Below are 14,385 nucleotides of genomic sequence, written 5' to 3'. Positions count from 1 at the left end.
TGATTTTTTTCCCCCCATTACTACCATATTCTGTGAAAAAAATCTGCTGTAGTCATTTAACTTCCTGGGAAGGAATTGGCAAACTTAAAATCAGATACTGCTCACTTAATCTACTTCTTCATGCTGACAGTGCACCTCTGTTCAGCTTTTCCACCTGAATGGGAAAGAAAATAGTAGTGCTAGGTCTGAGATTTGTTAAAATATTGTTAATCTCTATTTTCATTATAATATTAAAATGGAATTTTACGGCTGCTTGTTGTAGATATGATTTATCCACCTTTATTAACTGTGTCTACTGACAGAAGGAACAAAGGTGAGGTGTCTCAGGTGACTTGCTAGGGCTGAGGACATTGTAGAGTACAGTGCTACATGCATAGGCTGTTCATGTGCAGGCAGAAATCCAAGCCTCACCAGTGCACAGGGAGGGAGACGGAGGATCCTGTGGGCTGCCCCTCATCAACTCTGCACAGCTGACCTGTTTCTTGGTCTTGTAGACACTGGGAATTGCAGATGTGATTAAAGGCTGAAATGCATGATAAAGTGTATATGGTTTATGGTAAAGCGTCTCTTTATCTTGCTGGCTTAAAGCTTCCATCTTTTAGGACTGACATTGTTATAAATTGATTTCTGTTCCAAAGGCTTTATTTGTGTCTTTGTTTCCCCTTTCTAATGCAGTATGTTACAGATACCAGAACCCTAAACAAAACAGAAAAATTTGGGTGTATGTTTAATACAGAAATGGCCAAGGCTGCCTATGCAAAGGAGCTGACTTAGATTTTTTGGAAGAAATTGCATATCAAATCTATATTGTGTGGGTTGTGGTTATTTTGTCCAACTACTGGCTGTGTGCATTCTGTGCTTTAAGCTCTTGATTGCTTGCCCCTGGAAGTGACCTTTGCAGGACTCATGCTAGCTCCACTGATGTAAACAGAATCAGTGCTGAATTGAGGGATTCTCAAAGAACTGCTTCCACTTCTGCTGAATCACTGTCTTAAGATGTGAACCACAGTGAACATAAACATAACAACCAGAGAAGCTTCAAATTGACTTTGCTATTCTCAAGTATTTTCTAAAACCCAAAATTCTCTGGGTTTTTTTTCCATCACTGTGTGCTCACTTACATTAGAGTGATAGCATATGGTTCAAAAGCTTTCTCTAAGAAGACAGTATATAATATTCTTACCAGAGAATGGGTTGCCTGTTCTTCTCAGTATGTGATAAGAAAGTTACCTGAAAATTTTGTGATCTGTGGTTTTCCTTACAGTATAAACCACTCAGTCTCCACTATTAATCTTGTTACTTTCCTCTTTTTAATCTGTTTTTCAGATTACGTTTTTCAAAGTAAGAAAGCAGCAGCCATCTCATTAATACAGTAGTGCTTTTGATGTGATGGTTTATCTGTTATATCCTAAAGCTTTTTTCATCCTCTCATTCTCCCTAAGATGTCAGCGTAGTTTGTGACTGGGATATTAGATAGCTGAGTGTCTTGTTCTGCCTCTGATTAAAGGCTATTTTTCAAGGGTTTGTGGGAAATAAGAATAAAAACCTTTTCTACTTTACACTTTTCTCCCTCACTTCCTGAAAAAAATCTTCTGACCTACTCAGCTTTCCATGGAAAGTTCTCTGGTCAGAGAAAGCTGGAAACTGCCTTTCCAGCAAAAGGTGACCCATTTACTCAGTCTTTTATGGGCACATTTAGGGTGAGAAGACTGCAAACACATCCTGGGAAAAATGGTGTGACTGGGAATCTAAGCCTGTTCCTTCAAGGTCACCAGGGCACCTCCTGGAGCCTTCCTTCAAAGGGGAACTGAAAAAAAGGTGTTGGTTTCTGCAGTTTCACTCCCCATGATGCCTCCCTTACAGCTTTAACACCCTTCCAAGATGTTTTGCACAGAGTGATTCTTGCAGTGAGGAATAAGTTACAGCTGCTTGCAGTTTGTAGCACCAGGAATGGAGTGAAGGAAGAAATGTTTGAAGTGTTATAGAAATCTCCATCCTCTTTGTAGGCTCAGGATCCATTTGGCTTTGACCTGAGGGTTGTGGATCAGTATCTGGCAAATGTAAGAGCACTTCTTAGGAGTCAGAGGTGCTCTTAGGTACCCTGATGGTGAGGCTGAAGGCACACAGATGGTGGCAGAACAGAGAACTGATTTCAGAGCCACAGAAGTAGCTGAGTACATCCTTGGCAGAGGTGGCTTTGACTTGCTTTGAACAACTCCCCTGGCAAGATGGTCTTGTCAGGAGAATCAGGTCCTTGGGCTTTCTGTGGCCAAATGGACTCCACTTAGCTCTGGGCCTTTGTGTTTAACATGGAATATGGCTGTAGGGTAGTTGTGTGGGCTCTTTTAATAGCAAAGGCTCAACTCCCTGAGCCTGGGCTAGGCCTCTAATGTCAGAGTACAAAGCAAGTCATTGCCTGTGCTCCATCTTGTCAGTGGAGAGATGCAGATGCTGGCAGAGGGCATTTCATTATGTATTGACACATGTGCCTGAACCTGGCATGCTAAGACTTTTCATCTCTGTCTTTCAGTATCAAATGAAAGAGCCCTTCACCTTTGACTAGAACAGCAAAATGTGAGGGGTGCTGAACCCTTCAGAATTAGTCCTGTATGTGGCATGTGGTGGGCTGCAGTACTTGCTGGCCAGTGTGGTGATTCCCAGGCTGCATTAGGTCTTCCATTACTGTCTGTTCAGAGATAGGACAGTCATGCTGTGCAGGAAGAAGCCTTAAAATCCAGCTGAAAGACTGCCTGAGGAGCCATAAACACACTCTTTGCTGCAATGACCATGACTGGCTTTTGACAACTCATCCAGAAGTGGAAATGGGGTGTACTTTGCAGAGATATGCCCTGCAGGGAAGGAAATTGGGTTTCCCAGCCTGGGCATAGGCCAAAATGGAAGCGAGTCTGTGAGGAAGGCAAGTTCATGTTCAGAGGTAAAGTGATGGAAGGCTTGCTGTGTGCAGGAAGGGAAGGCAGGAGTAGGAGAAGGCATGGGTAGGTGTCTGCATGGCTTGAAATGCTGAGAAGATCACTGACTCTGAGGAGTCATGTCAGATGAGGACAGCTGGTTAGAACAGGCAAGAAATGAAGCATTTGGGTGGTCTGCAGTTGCCCACTTTCTGGGAGGTAGGGTGAAGAGGGAGATGATTTGCAGAGACCTGCTGCTGGAGCTGCAACAAGATTTGGTGCAAATGTGCTTGGCTGATCACTATGTGGTCAGACTGAATTGCAATTTCAGTCCCTGGTAATGTTCTGGTGTCCAGCCAGACAAAGCTGTATCTGTGGTGGGAGACTGCCAATCAAACTGCTGTTGGTAGAAATGGTGAGCCCTAAAGACCTTGCTGTTACTTGATGCCTTAATCCATTTACATGGCTGAGTATAACATTGCATTAGCACTGAATGTGCTAATGAGCTCACAGCTGAAGTGTTGATAGTAAAAGGGGACTTTTTAAAAACCAGATTATATTTTTATCTATTTATTTCTTTAATATGGATTTTGTCCTGTTGCAAGACAAGTTGACCTTTCTGAATCTCATAATGTATGAGGCCACGTGCTGGTTTTGGCTACTGTGAATTTTGAGGCACAGCTATGGGTACTCCTTCAGCAATAAATAATACATTTTTATTTGCAGTTGCAGGAAATCAGGGTTACAGAAAACTTACCTGTAGCCCAGCAAAAAGTGTTTACAACAATCATCTCACAAGAGCAACTCCGCAACAGCATCTGCTGGAACACTTTCCTCTAGGGTCTGGTTCTCCCTTTTAGAATAATATATGATAAAGACAATCTGCAAGAAGAGAACACTGAAATCTGCTGATCAGTCAGTTACATTTCAAGGTTATGCCAAAAGAAATATTGTATTGAAGCAATTAGCAGTGTTCCTGCTTTCTCAGTGTTCCAGGAAAATTAGAAGCTATGCTCTACTTTCACCACTGTTTTTGTTTACTTGATTTCATCCAATGGTTTTGTGGCAGCCAACCAAAATCTGGCATTATATCCTAGCTGTATCAGAAAAGAGTGATTTGTAATCCACTATGAATTAATAGGATTTTGTTGGCGACTTTTAAAATAATCACTGACCTGCTAGTATTTAGCCTAAAAATTTTACATCGAAAATATAAGCAATAGAAGTGAATCTTCAAAATCTGTGTTAGAAGCATAATATTGAACTTCAAAGAAATAATGGTTATTGAATGATCAGCCATGACTTTTGTGTCTCCTTGCATCAGGGAAAAGGAGAAGGAAGCTTGTATCTGGTGATGGTTCTCATTACCTATGTCAGCAGACTGCTCCAGAACTTCAGTGCAAAATGTTTTGCACCCTGACCACAGCTACCAGCAGCTGGAAAAAGTTTTTGCCAGTTTTTTCGCTTGGTTTGGATTTTTTTTTTCTTGATTTTGGTTGATTGATTGGTTGGTTTAGTATTGTGAAACAATCTGGGGAGACCTTAAGCTTTTCAACTATATGAGGCAGGAGTCAGCCACTGTAATACTGCAGCAGTTAAAGCAGTTACATTCAACCAGTTCTGGCCATGCTGTTACAGCTCTGTGGGGGACTGGTGGAGTTTCTACATTTTGTTTTTCTTCCCTCTTGTTTCAGTTTCTCAAATTTTTACTGGCCCTAGTACTCCTCAGGTGGTGGATGAAGGTTTGTGTTTAAAAGAATTTGAAAAGAAGATTGATGTTCCAGACTCCTATTACGGACCACGACTCTCATTCCCCCTTACTGTTCAAGATGCCAATGCTCTCCTTCATGCTTTCAGGAACAAACAGGTACTTTGCAATTAGCTTGATTTTTTTTTTTTTAAATTTATTTTACATCTGTCAAGTTGTAGTTCCACAATCCAGTGTAAGACTAAACTGCTGCCCAAAGAGATATTTCACCCTTATTTACATCCTATTACTTTTTCCTGCTAGCCCAGTGTGATAATAAATGTGCATGGTGAGATGCCTTGGGAGATTGATCTGGCTGGAAGCTAACACAATAAAATGAAAAGCAGACAGTTCTCAGACAGACGAGTTCCCAGATTTTATTCACTACTTTGCTGCTTGACCACCAGGCCCAGCACTGGGGAGGAAACAGGGACTAATGAAATGAAATGGGAACCCTTGGTAGCTGCAAGGCAGGGGTTCTCAATGAGACTGCAGGACTGGGGGAAGATGTCCTAAGCTAAAATAGAAACTAATTATCATCTTTTTCCGGGTTAAAAGTGCTCTTTGTTTGGTCCTCTGCTTTTTGTCCCACACCTCATTCTTTTAGAGGAGTTGAGGTGTGAGGGTTAATTACCTCATTCCAGTGTGCAAGACTCCACCATAACAGTGGAGTGACTATAAAGCATTGCTAATGTAGCAGAACAGAGTGATAGCACAAATCTCTGGAGCTCAGGCTGCAGCTTCCAAGGCACTCAGGAGGCTATTCCTCATTCTCTATATTCCTGGTCAAGCCCTTTTGTTGCCCACAAGATGAGGGTGGAGCAGGGAGGCATTACATGGCACAGCATTGTTTGAACTTGTGATTATTTGTGCTTAATATGCTGTATATAAGGGATAAGGGTCTATCTTGCTTTTAAATTTACTAAATAAGAATATTTTTTCCCCAGTAATTTTCTGTGGAGGCTGATTGGAAAAGTACCAAATTTAAAGCACATGATAAATTAAACAACCCAGACCTTCACCATGCTGTCCACTCTCCCTTCTCTTATTATGGCTGGCATTTTATTAAGGAAATGATCATATGTAATTGGCCTTTTTGTTTGCTTAAAAACATGACTCTTGAAAAGTCATTCTGTAGCTCATCTATCTCTTCTACCAATATTTCTCAAAACTCTTTTGGAATTAAAAGCTTTAAAAATTACTGACTGACAAAATTTTCATAAAAGCATTAGGGGAGAAGACCAGAAGCTTCAGTGTGCATTATTATAACCTTTTTACCATGAACAGAAAGATAACCCTTACCAAGGCAGCCTTTGCTGGAGTTTTCCTGTCACTGTTTTTGCAATTTGCTGAAATATCATTTATGGCCTTTGGGGTTTTTTTGGTTGGATTGTGTTTTGGAGGTTGTGGGATTTTTTTGTTTTGGTTTGGTTTTTGGTGGGGTTTTTTTTTGTTGTTGTTGTTTTGCTTTGTTTTGGTTGGTTTGTTCGTTTGGTTTGTTTTACTCACAGCCAGAGTAGCATCCTTTTTATTTTGTTTTTCCCCAGTTATTTTGAATAGATGACCTTATACAATGATTCTGAGTGCTCTATGTGTCTCATCCTTTCTGTAAACGGGAAGAGTAGAAACAGTGCAGTATAAAAAAATGGGGAAAATCTATAAAACAAGTTCAGTAAGGACTCCATATTCCTTCACTGGGAAGCAAATGCAAAGCTATGAATACTCCTAATTCCCAGCACTAGGCCATACAGCCTGTGCTCATGTCTGGAGGTCTGCACTATAAATAACTTTGGCAATACATGTCTGATATTAATAAAGCAGACAGACCTATTGCTGATTCTTAGAAATCTTCCTTTTCTACCTGCTTTTTTTTCTCTCAGCTGCTTCATGCCCGCTATGTACTGCAGCTACTAAGTGAAACTAGGAGGGTTCTCAAGGAGATGCCAAATATCACCCATCTTTCAACATCTTACTCCAAGGACATAACTGTCTGTGGTAAGGTGACAGAGAAGATAACTGCTTTGGGCTATGGATTGATATTCTAAGTGGTTGGAGAATGATGCTGACATTTCTAAATGTTGCCATTATAAGAAAGTTCTCAATGCATTAAAAAAAATTATTTTTATTTATTTATTTCCCCCACAAATGCATAATTTGGAACAAACAAACAAACAAAAAAGTTCTTGAGTCATAATAAGTATATTTTAAGAAAGTCCCTCACGTCCCCTTTCCTTTTCTTGTTTAACATTTCCAAGTGAGTCAGTATTAATTCAGCTAACAATGCAGTGTAGCTTAAATACTCCTGAACTTCCACCTCTAAAATGCCACCAAGAATTTTGATGACTAGCTGCAAGGCTCACCTCTTTCTCCTCTCACTGAGAAAAAGACCTTACTCAGTAATGATTTTAATGATTTTAATCATAATTTTCTTGGTAATGATTTTAATGAGGCCTTAATAGGGGTGGCAAAAAAGACCTTTCATTGATGGCATGACTATCTAGAATAAATTGAAATTTTAATAACCCCTCATTTTTACAGAGACCCAAGAGAGTGGGTAAGTCTTTATACAACCAACAATTTAGTCTCACAGAATGATGTGATGTATCACACAGTAAAGAGCTAAGAGCTCATTGCCCATCTATTTTGTTACACTTTTGTAAATTATACATAATGGGATGCAGTATCCTGACTTGACACAGAATACAGTAGCTGCAAAACAGAGCAGTAATGGTGACCTAACTCTTGACCTCTATCAGTGTGTGCTGTGTGTAATAGTAAAGCGGTATAAGGGTAGTACTGTGAGACACACAAAACAAATAATGTTTTTAAAGATGTGGTTATGGACTTTCTTTGATTGCCAGGAAGGAGTTTGTTTAAACGAGATTTTGTATAAACAATAATTTGTTAACCGAACCAACACGACCCCTCTCCAAACCAAGGAAACACAGATTCATGCTTGTTCACAACTCAACATGTTCTTGTTAAGCAAACATTTCTCTTTGTGTTTGTATTACATTTGCACTATGTAAACACCATCAAAAGGGATCCTTCTGTACTGAAACTAGAAGTTTTGGTAACCAGAAAGAGCCTCTGCAGAAGATGGATAACCTATTTCTAAGCATAACTAGTCCAAAATGTTGATTTCCTTAAAATAAGGTATCCATCCCTCCATTTTCTTATAATTTCAAATTAATAATCCAGATTAAATATATATCTGAAATGTTTGCATCCACATATGTGATGAATATCTATCCTAGCTTGAAAGATCCCTTAGAATGAATTCAGCAGGCTCATAATAAATCAAACGTTGCACAGAAAACATGGACACAGGGCAAAAATGTCACTTCTCTTTTCCTAAGCATTGGTGGTAAAAGAATACCACAAGATAGGTTTTGAAACTGTTCTGCAGCTTGGTGGTGGTGAGTCAGAGACGTGAGAAGGTTGGCTCTGTGAGCATGAAATGCAGTCAGATGCACAGGAGATCTATGCTGCAGTGATCCTTTGTGTTGGGGTGAAATCCCTCTGTCTGTTCCAAACAAACTTCTCAAAAAGGGCCCAGTCTGTCATTTCTGTGGTCCTAGCACTGAGGCACACAGCCATGGACAGTTCTTGACACTTTCCATGACATCCTGCTGGTAGTAATCAAGACCTGTCCCTAAAACATGTTCAGTTGTGCAAAGTAAAGGGGACTACTTGGTAAATTTAAACCCGATAGTGTGTAGAAGTCTATTATACTTCAAAATGTTTTTTAGTGACATTTTCTGGGTTTATATACATAAGGAAAACATGGGGGAAGACTTATTAGGTCTAACTAATTCCTTATAATTCCAGTTTCCTCCTCTGTGAGAAAATTAAAAAAATTGTTTTGTTTCATGTAGGAGATTTGCACGGAAACCTAGATGATCTTTTGCTGATATTCTACAAGGTAAGCAGGTACTCTGAGATGTAGCATTTTCACTTGTTATTAATAACACATATTTATATGTGACAGATTTAGCACCATTAGAACTGTTCATGTGGTGTGCATTCACACAAATCCTGCAACAATTTGGTGTCTTTGTCAGAGGTTTTCCTTCTTCATATCCTCCTGCTCACTGTGAAGGAGGAGATTGAGGACATGGTTATTTTCCTGAATGCTGAATTGCAGCATGAGCCAAAACTTAAGAGGACTCCTTGCAAAGTCTCCGAAGTTCTGCCACTGTTTAAAATTCCATATTGACTAAAGTCTGCTAAAATTAGGAGATAACTTAGTTCCTGATCTAACACTACATTATGGATAATTTTGACTCTCAAGAAAAAATGCAGAAGCTTTCATTTAGGGCTTCCACTGATGTCTGCTGTGGTTTTGGTTCGGTTTTGGGTTGGGGTTTTTATTTAATTTGGTTTTTTGGATTTTTTTTGTGATTGGTTGTTTTGGATTTCGTAGATTTGTGGATTTTTTGGTTGTTTTGTTTTGGTTTTCGGGTTTTTTGTTTGTGGGGGTTTTTTGTTTGGTTTTTTGGGATATTTTTTGTTGGATTTTTTTTTGGTTGGTTGGTTTGGGTTTTTTTAAACAAGAAACAAAAAAGCGTGCTGTTCAAAAGCTTTTTAAGCCTTGGAAGTAGTCACATGGTCTGTACAAAATAGAAGAACTTTGGACACCCTTTACATATCCTTTTCTATCATGCTAAGAAAGCATAGCTCTGTTTCACTGATGTGTAAAACAAATTAAGCTCCAGGCTATCTTTTCCACAATTGTATGTTTAACTGAAGATGCAGGAAATGTTGTGTATTTAGTTTCACATTTATCTTCAGCATGAATCACCACCTTTGATTTAGCAGGTATTCTCTTTGATTTGAGCTTTCCAGGGGGAAAAGGTTTGTGTCAGATCCTTACACACTGACCTGCACTCAATGGAGAGAGATGTGAGCTAAACCAGGTGTTTAAATGATGTAATTCACCACATGCTTCCAACTTTGTTACACTTCATCTGACACTTGTTGAATATAAATGTGGTTGTTTTGTCCAACTGCATACCTGAATTTTGTTGAAGTATGGTTGAAGTATAATCAGACCTTTTTATAGAGTTCTGCTTTTCTTATTAATCAACCGTGTTTAGCTAGTCCTTGGCTTGCTCTCTCTCTCTCTCAAAAAGAGAGTTGTTTAGCTCTTTTTGAAACTGGAATAAGAGCATATACATATTGTTTTCATACACAGAACCTGGAATGGGAACTATAACTATTTTGAAGATAAATGCTCAGATATAATTATATTTACAAGTGCAATCAGCCTGCATTTTACTCTTTTGGAGCAAGCAGATGCCGTTTCTTTTCCTCCTCTCTAATGGATGTTATAAAGAGAAAAAAAATAAAAGCAACTCTAATCCTGACTTCAATAAATTCAGAGCCCAAACTCCCACTGACTTCAGGGACTAGAGGTAACACCCATTTGTTCTGTGTTAAACTTCTAGGGGAGTCCTTCCACCAAACCAAATAAAATGGGCACATATTTTGTCATTTCAAGGCAACAGAGAATATAGAGAGCATATGACAGAGTTGATTAGTTATTTAGAAGCAAATGAAATGGCACTTTTTTCTGTCCCCTCTGAGCAGTTTACTCAGATGATCAGCAAAACCAGTCAGCTTCTGGGATCCATTTTTTTGCTCCTTCCCAAACTCTGTTTCAGTTGGAAGGGATTTCCTTTTTGTAGTTGGTACAAACTACCTTAAAGAAGATGGTGCAATCCTAAACTCTGCCATGGGAGTGATCTCGGTATGCACTGGGCTGTGCAGAGCTGAAATGGATTCTCTAGGTCTGCATGCAGAGCAGGCTTATCACAGCACTTCCACAAACCACCCCCAGCAAAAAGGCAGAGCTGGCAATCTACAGAACATTGATACAATGCTGCAGATGGTATATAATCCTTACACCTGCTTTGGCTGAAGCTAAGACATTTACTTTTTTTTTTTCCCCCTCAGAAATCAGTTTGTAAGGTTCATTCAGTCCCCACATTAATCTTCATTAAATTTCAGCGTTTCCTGATATTCCTTGAAACCCTTGAATTTTAAATTATGTATTGCTAAGTTAGATTGTTAAAGGGATGCTATAGATAGAAATAGCCTGAAGCAGTAGAAAATGGCAACAACAAACGGAAGTTAATTAATCACTAACCCAGGAGATACAGTAATGATGCCCAGCAGCAAGTTACTAATCATTACAGGGTTTTGTTTGCCTCTCTGACATATCAGAGGCTGCAACAGTCTTAATTTAGTTTTGCTCTCATCGTTGGTCGAAAACACAGAAAAGGAAACTGCATGAGTGTGGACCAAAACTAAAATGTCACATCGAAGTTGGAAGTCCAAACCAAACTTGTCTAAAACTAAAACTGTGTGTAAGCTTTTCCAAATGAAGGGTGGTAGAGTCTGGAGAGTGATCCAGTAGCTCTGTCTTTCCATGAGGACTGCAGTTAGAGCAGTTGTATGTATACTCACAATCTGCTGGTGACTCACATGCCTGTTAGTTTTAAGGCAAAGCTTTTATTTATTTGTCTTTCCAGAAACTGCTTCTGAGTTTCTGCTGTCTGTTCCACTCCTGAAATCCATCCTGTCCTGTATAAAATACCTTCAACCCTCTGCATTAGTTGAGTCTCATACGTTGCCAATCCCGTGGGTGCAGAGCAAGCACAGGCCCCTTCTAAGTTAACTTGGAAGGGGCTGAGGACAGGCCACAGCAAAAACCAACAAAGACATATTTGCAGCAGCCAGGATGGAGAGACCAGAGTTTTCTACTTCATCCTGACATGAAAGCACAGGACACCGACTGGGACAAAAAAATATATTCTCTTATGGATTCAAATTACATGTTTCATTGAGTCCCTGGCCAAATCATTGATCCTGCAATAAACCTGCTAAGGCAGAGCACCAGCAATGCCATAGGAACACAAGAAAGGCTTGACACTGACACAGTAGATGTATTCAAGAAGTGGGATGTCTTGCAGTGCTGCCAAACCTTTTAAGAGTGATTTTGTACATGTTCTATTGTTCGATTTTAATGTGATTTTGTACACGTTCTATTGATATTTCTTGTGCACATCAATTAAGAAAACAGAGGTTTCCCTTTTCTGGCAAGTCAAAGTTGAAATACTATTTATGAAGCTGCATACAGTTGGTGCTATATTTTCTGTAAGCTGATGGCACCCATTGATGTGTTGGTAATTAATCTAATGAAACATACCATCAATTCAAAATATTTGTTTTCAATCAGTCACCATTTATAATAAAGCATTTCCCTGTGTCTTCAGAAAAATAAAAAAAGGTAAGAAATACCTGTATGTATAGCCTCTCAGGTTTGTGAGCTTTCAAGTGCATCTTGGCCCTGATGAGTAAAATTCAAGTAGTGCTTTCAGGATTAAAGCAACTGGAATCAAACTCTTCCGAGTTCTGTTTTAAGATTTTGTATCCTCTAGACTTATAGTCTTTCTCAGGAGTTTTGGAAGCATACACTGCAAACAATGTAAACATATGAAATCCATTTTCTTGATGTGTAAGGGAACATAAGGACCTTCAAACTTGTTTCAGAAGATAATTTTTCATGGATTTCTTATCTTCCATTTAAAGTGAATTACTCCCTTCTGTTTGCAAGTGCATAATTTCCTGGCAAGTTGCATTAACAAAAACATATATTTTGCTACAAGACTGATATTCCTTTTGGTCCCTTTCAATTTAATTTAATAGGTAGAGGAAAGGATTGGTGATGGCATCGTAAGAACAGCTAAAGAGGTCATTTCTAATGGCTCAAGTTATCTGATACAGGAGGTTTTTATTCTAAGCAGTGGAAATAAAGAAATGCTTCATTTCAGATCTCTGTATTATCCAGGATTTTTTCAGAATTTCTAGCAGTGGGATCTCATTTAAATGCTATTTCCTTTATTACAGTACTATAGCAGCCTCTCTAAATGCCCCCTTTTTCCCCTTTCTTTCTGCAGAATGGTCTGCCTTCAGAACAAAACCGTTATGTCTTCAATGGTGATTTTGTTGACAGAGGGAAAAATTCTATGGAAATACTTATAATCCTATTTGCATTTCTTCTTATCTACCCCAATGATTTACATTTGAATAGAGGAAACCATGAAGACTACATCATGAACCTGAGGTAGATTTTGGGGGTGGGGCAGACAGTGTCTGGCTTTTCACTAGAAATGTTTGAGCATTTGAATGCTACTTTAGCCACTGTGACACCCTAAAACAGAAATAATGTTTTATTAAGTAGTCAGGTGTAGCTTTGCCTCTTCAGTGTGTGAGGGTGGGGAGGAACATCCTCATTACACACAGACATTTGAACACGAGTCATGTGCTGTCTTTTATCTAATCACAATCCATTGAAGTCAGAGGGCTTAGTGCAGAGTATCAAAACTGGGCAAGGACAGATGGAAGAATGATATTTTAGTTAAAGCTGGTATTTTAGTTAACTTTGAACTAAGATGTCACTTCTCAAACACAAGGGGCAGGTAAATATCCTACCTTCTACTCAGTGGAGCTTCACTAGCTGGAGGCTTTAGTGCAGGAACAGCTGACACCCTGTTTTCCAACACAGAGGTTTGCACTCAGCCATGCAGTGCTGCCAAGGGAGTGAGCACAGCCAGTGGCTCTGGCTGTAGTCAAAGTGTGACTTGGAGACAAAATCATCTCACAGATGTGAGAACTCCTCAGTCCTGCTCCCTACAACTCTAAGCCACCCCAGAAACTCTTTGGGTGACTGACTGGTGGGTAACCTGCTGTACCCCTTGGATTATTTGATGTGTGCACACAGGATGTATTGCTGTTTTAGCACAGGCCTCTGTGTTAGCACCTGGGTTAGAGGCCCATAGTCAAGTCCTATTAATGATCCACGTAAATTAATCAGTTTCACAAGATAGTTACTTCTTAAGCACCTAATTAAAAAAAAAGCAAAAACAAAAACCAACAAACAGAACCCAAGGTCAGTTACTTAATCTATAAGGTAGGAAAATTCCTACCCAAAATAGTAGAAATTATTAATTAAATCTATGATGGTATGGAGTGCACAGATGCATTCCTGTGCATGGCTCTTTGCTGGGCATTTTGATTAGCAGTGCTGTACACAGGTAAATTTGAGAGCTGAGTGTTGTAAAAATGCCCCTTAACCAATGATATCTTGGTGCTAAAAGAACGAGGTATCAAAATCCTTGTCCCTTGTGGGGGAAAAGATGACAGGTGACATTGTCTAAGAAACTTACACGTTCAAGGCTAGGTTTGATGAAGCTCTGAGCAACCTGGTATAGTGGAAGGTGTCCCTGCCCGTGGCAGGGGATTGGAACTAGGTGATCCTAGATGATCTTTAAAGTTGCTTCTAACTCAAACCATTTTATGACATGATTCTATAATGATATGATATGATGATATGATGATATGATATGATATGATATATGATTGATATGATATGTAGGACAAAAACTCTGTGAAGGTTTTATGGGAATTTTTGCCCATCACCAGTTAGGTTCCCTTGGAATTTCTCTCAGCTAAAAGGTAGAGCTGTCTAAAAGGCCGCTTAATAATTATTGGGCCACATTCTGTTTCTGACCTCTGTTACATACAAGAAACCAGTTTAACTCAATTCTTAAGACAGAGTGGAGGGAAAGCACGTTTCAGCTGAGGTGAGATGGAATGGCAGGTGAAAAAGTGGGATAAAAACTCCTGGAAAACACTGTAGCATAGGAAACCATGTAGAAGGGG

General features: G+C 39.4%; 1 protein-coding gene across 1 annotated transcript in view; it reads left to right on the top strand.

Moving 5' to 3' along the window:
• PPEF1 (protein phosphatase with EF-hand domain 1) overlaps positions 1-14,385 on the top strand; it is a 30,379-nt gene that overhangs the window by 6,122 nt on the left and 9,872 nt on the right. The window contains exons 5-8 of the mRNA XM_085051161.1: positions 4,604-4,776; positions 6,537-6,651; positions 8,535-8,581; positions 12,621-12,787. Of these exons, the coding sequence (XP_084907287.1) occupies positions 4,604-4,776; positions 6,537-6,651; positions 8,535-8,581; positions 12,621-12,787 (502 nt within the window). The remainder of the gene's footprint in view (positions 1-4,603; positions 4,777-6,536; positions 6,652-8,534; positions 8,582-12,620; positions 12,788-14,385) is intronic.

This window comes from Lichenostomus cassidix, chromosome 1 (assembly GCF_008360975.1).
Source record: "Lichenostomus cassidix isolate B80296 chromosome 1, HeHo_3.0, whole genome shotgun sequence".
Taxonomy (NCBI): domain Eukaryota; kingdom Metazoa; phylum Chordata; class Aves; order Passeriformes; family Meliphagidae; genus Lichenostomus; species Lichenostomus cassidix.
This window is presented reverse-complemented; position numbering and strand designations above follow the sequence as displayed.